Here is a 2496-nt window from a genome sequence, read left to right on the forward strand (position 1 = left end):
CTCATACACAGATAACTTCGCTCCGCCCAATTACCGTCAATAATTGTACACATTCTGTCGGCCTAGTCGATCAAGCTGTCGACTGAGATGGTCCAGCAACGGCCGCGTCAGCTCGGGAATGAGGTACTCAGCCTCCATCAATGCTGATAGTATCTCGATGGAGTACGATTCGAACGAATTACGGTATAATATTCCCCCTACATCGCACACGTTCTTTGCGTACATCAGATGAAGCTTGTCTATACTAGTAAGCGTCATCTCATAGAACCTAGCAAGCCAATCATAACTCCACAGCCACCCAACCTCCCTACAGCTTCTTATCCCTCACCCCGGCCACTCCAAAGCCATATAAGGTCCGACTCAGCTGTAGCGGAGTAAAGGTATGCATAAGCCGGAAAGACTGTTGCTTCAGAGCCTCGAACCTACGACCAAGTACGCATGAACCCTAGGGTAGACGTATAAAGAAGCCACCAATTCCTCTACACCATTTCACGTTAAAGAGCTACAACATCTTCCTTTCTTAGTTCTCAAAGTGATAAATTTCAGAGTCTCAATTCCATCCTGAGCGGAGCCCCTCTCCCTAGGTCCTACAGCTCCTTATGAGAGTAATGCAGAGATGCCAAGGCCACCACAGCCGAGCAGACGTCCTGAGTATATTCAGGAGGTGATGATTATATGAAGCAAGTCCAACCTGGCAGTTCATGTCCCTAGTCTTGGGCATCAGGGCGTGCGCAATGTCGCTCATAAAGTCCACATCATGGACATTCGCATTAGCAAAGCTCCACGCCAGAGCACATAGGTCCTGTACGGTGTACTCCAGCATGTACCTGATAACACCTAGCCACCTAGGCATGTGAATAATTTCGTGGCGCAGTGAAGATTGAGCACAATCGAGATACAGAACTTACGATCGAATTGTTGGTGCTAGGGTATATCGGAACAGGTCCTCCTCGCCACCAGTTTCCCCAAGCTTCGACAAGCTCCACGTCAACGACACCAAAGACTTCACAGAGCACTCAGTAGTTCTCACCTGAAGTTAGCGAAAAGTTGGTATCAGCACGCACGCCCACCCCATTACCGTGAGAGACTCCCTTATTTTCCGGAACAGCTCTCTATCAGTAAACTTAGCCCTAGCAAACGCCCAGGATACCGCGGCAATATCCTGACAAGAGACGCCCGTCTGAAGCCTTTTCCCAAACTGACATACCTCCATATCAAAATCATCCATCTTGTCCGATAATCGCGAGCCCAGTGCCGAGAAGACAGTCTCATCACGAATGCCCAACTTCGCCAACGACGTGCCTAACGCTGCTGTGAGCTGATCAACTACGGCCAAGCTACTCACACACACTAACAAGCTCATGGCTGTCACTAAAATGATCCAGTGAGGCCCGGACCTGACCATGAAGAGCTGACTGGAGGGCCTTCACCGCCTCAGTAGGAGCAGCGTGCTTCGACATCCTATACACGCAGTACAGTCCTTGACCTGAAACCCATGCTATACCGCCCCGTGAGGATCGAACCCGGATCGCTTCCCAAAATGGGAAGGGCACATATCTATGCAGTGTGGGAAAATATGCATATGGTCAACCACTTATGCTGGTGACAGTGCGAAGATTATGAGGAAATTTTGGGAAATTGTCATTGGTTTCTGGAAGTTTAGACGGGATTCATGCGTAGACTTCAATAATTAGCGAGGAAACTTCTGCTAGACTCAACTGAGCAAAGCGAACATATATTTCTGGACCTACGAATCACGATTCCACACCCCCACACCGAGGTATCAGCCCGAAGCCGACCATTACCAAGTTGCTTGGGCTCCAGTTGGTCTACACTGCTAATGCATCGATCCAGCAGCTCTGATATCCACTTGGGTGCCGCTGACAGTACCATAACACTTTCAACACATAGAACATCTCCCACCTGCATTCAGCCGTACCAATGCCCAGAGCGTGTTCATGAGGCCGACACCGTCCAAGGAGTTCAAGTACGCACCCAAGCGGTCAACCAAGGCAGTGTATCTGCGGATGAACTTTATACGCTATACGGCGACGCAAGGCAACAACAACAAAAATGATCATGGCCCTATCATACTGCCCCCACAGCATGAAGTGGCAGAAAGTTGGTATACCGATTAACCGTGATAAAAAGGCGCCCTTACTCAAGTAGCCTACACCGATCGAATCATAGCGATGCTACATAATCCCATAAGATTCTACACCGCATGCTGCTATCAGATCAAATACGCTCTATATAGATCCACGGGCTGCTACTATAGTGATAGCAACATGCACTGAGCCGATCTACCATCAATCGACACCCCAGAGCCTCACCGTGGATCAGTAGCGACTTGGGAGACTTGATATGACTTCGAATGTTTCGCAACACGATGCAACGCTGTTGCGAGGTTAATGCCGTCCATTCTCTCCAGCTCATCAGCGACCAGCGCCAATACCTACTATCACCTCTACTGTCCACTATACTACCGTAGCTCCC

At 49.3% G+C, this 2496-nt stretch overlaps 1 protein-coding gene across 1 annotated transcript in view; it reads right to left on the reverse strand.

Annotated features, from left to right (window-relative positions):
* The window catches only part of Pmar_PMAR010983 (hypothetical protein), a gene marked incomplete at both ends in the record, with an annotated part of 5123 nt that extends 3102 nt beyond the window's left edge, over window positions 1-2021 (reverse strand). Inside the window, 11 exons of the mRNA XM_002766957.1 lie at window positions 50-153; window positions 202-268; window positions 312-422; window positions 592-647; window positions 692-827; window positions 909-1030; window positions 1079-1162; window positions 1208-1326; window positions 1403-1486; window positions 1806-1880; window positions 1924-2021. Coding sequence (XP_002767003.1) covers window positions 50-153; window positions 202-268; window positions 312-422; window positions 592-647; window positions 692-827; window positions 909-1030; window positions 1079-1162; window positions 1208-1326; window positions 1403-1486; window positions 1806-1880; window positions 1924-2021 — 1056 coding nt within the window. The remainder of the gene's footprint in view (window positions 1-49; window positions 154-201; window positions 269-311; window positions 423-591; window positions 648-691; window positions 828-908; window positions 1031-1078; window positions 1163-1207; window positions 1327-1402; window positions 1487-1805; window positions 1881-1923) is intronic.
* Between the last annotated feature and the right edge of the window lie 475 nt (window positions 2022-2496).

Source organism: Perkinsus marinus (assembly GCF_000006405.1).
Source record: "Perkinsus marinus ATCC 50983 genomic scaffold scf_1104296971434, whole genome shotgun sequence".
Taxonomy (NCBI): Eukaryota; Perkinsozoa; order Perkinsida; family Perkinsidae; genus Perkinsus; species Perkinsus marinus.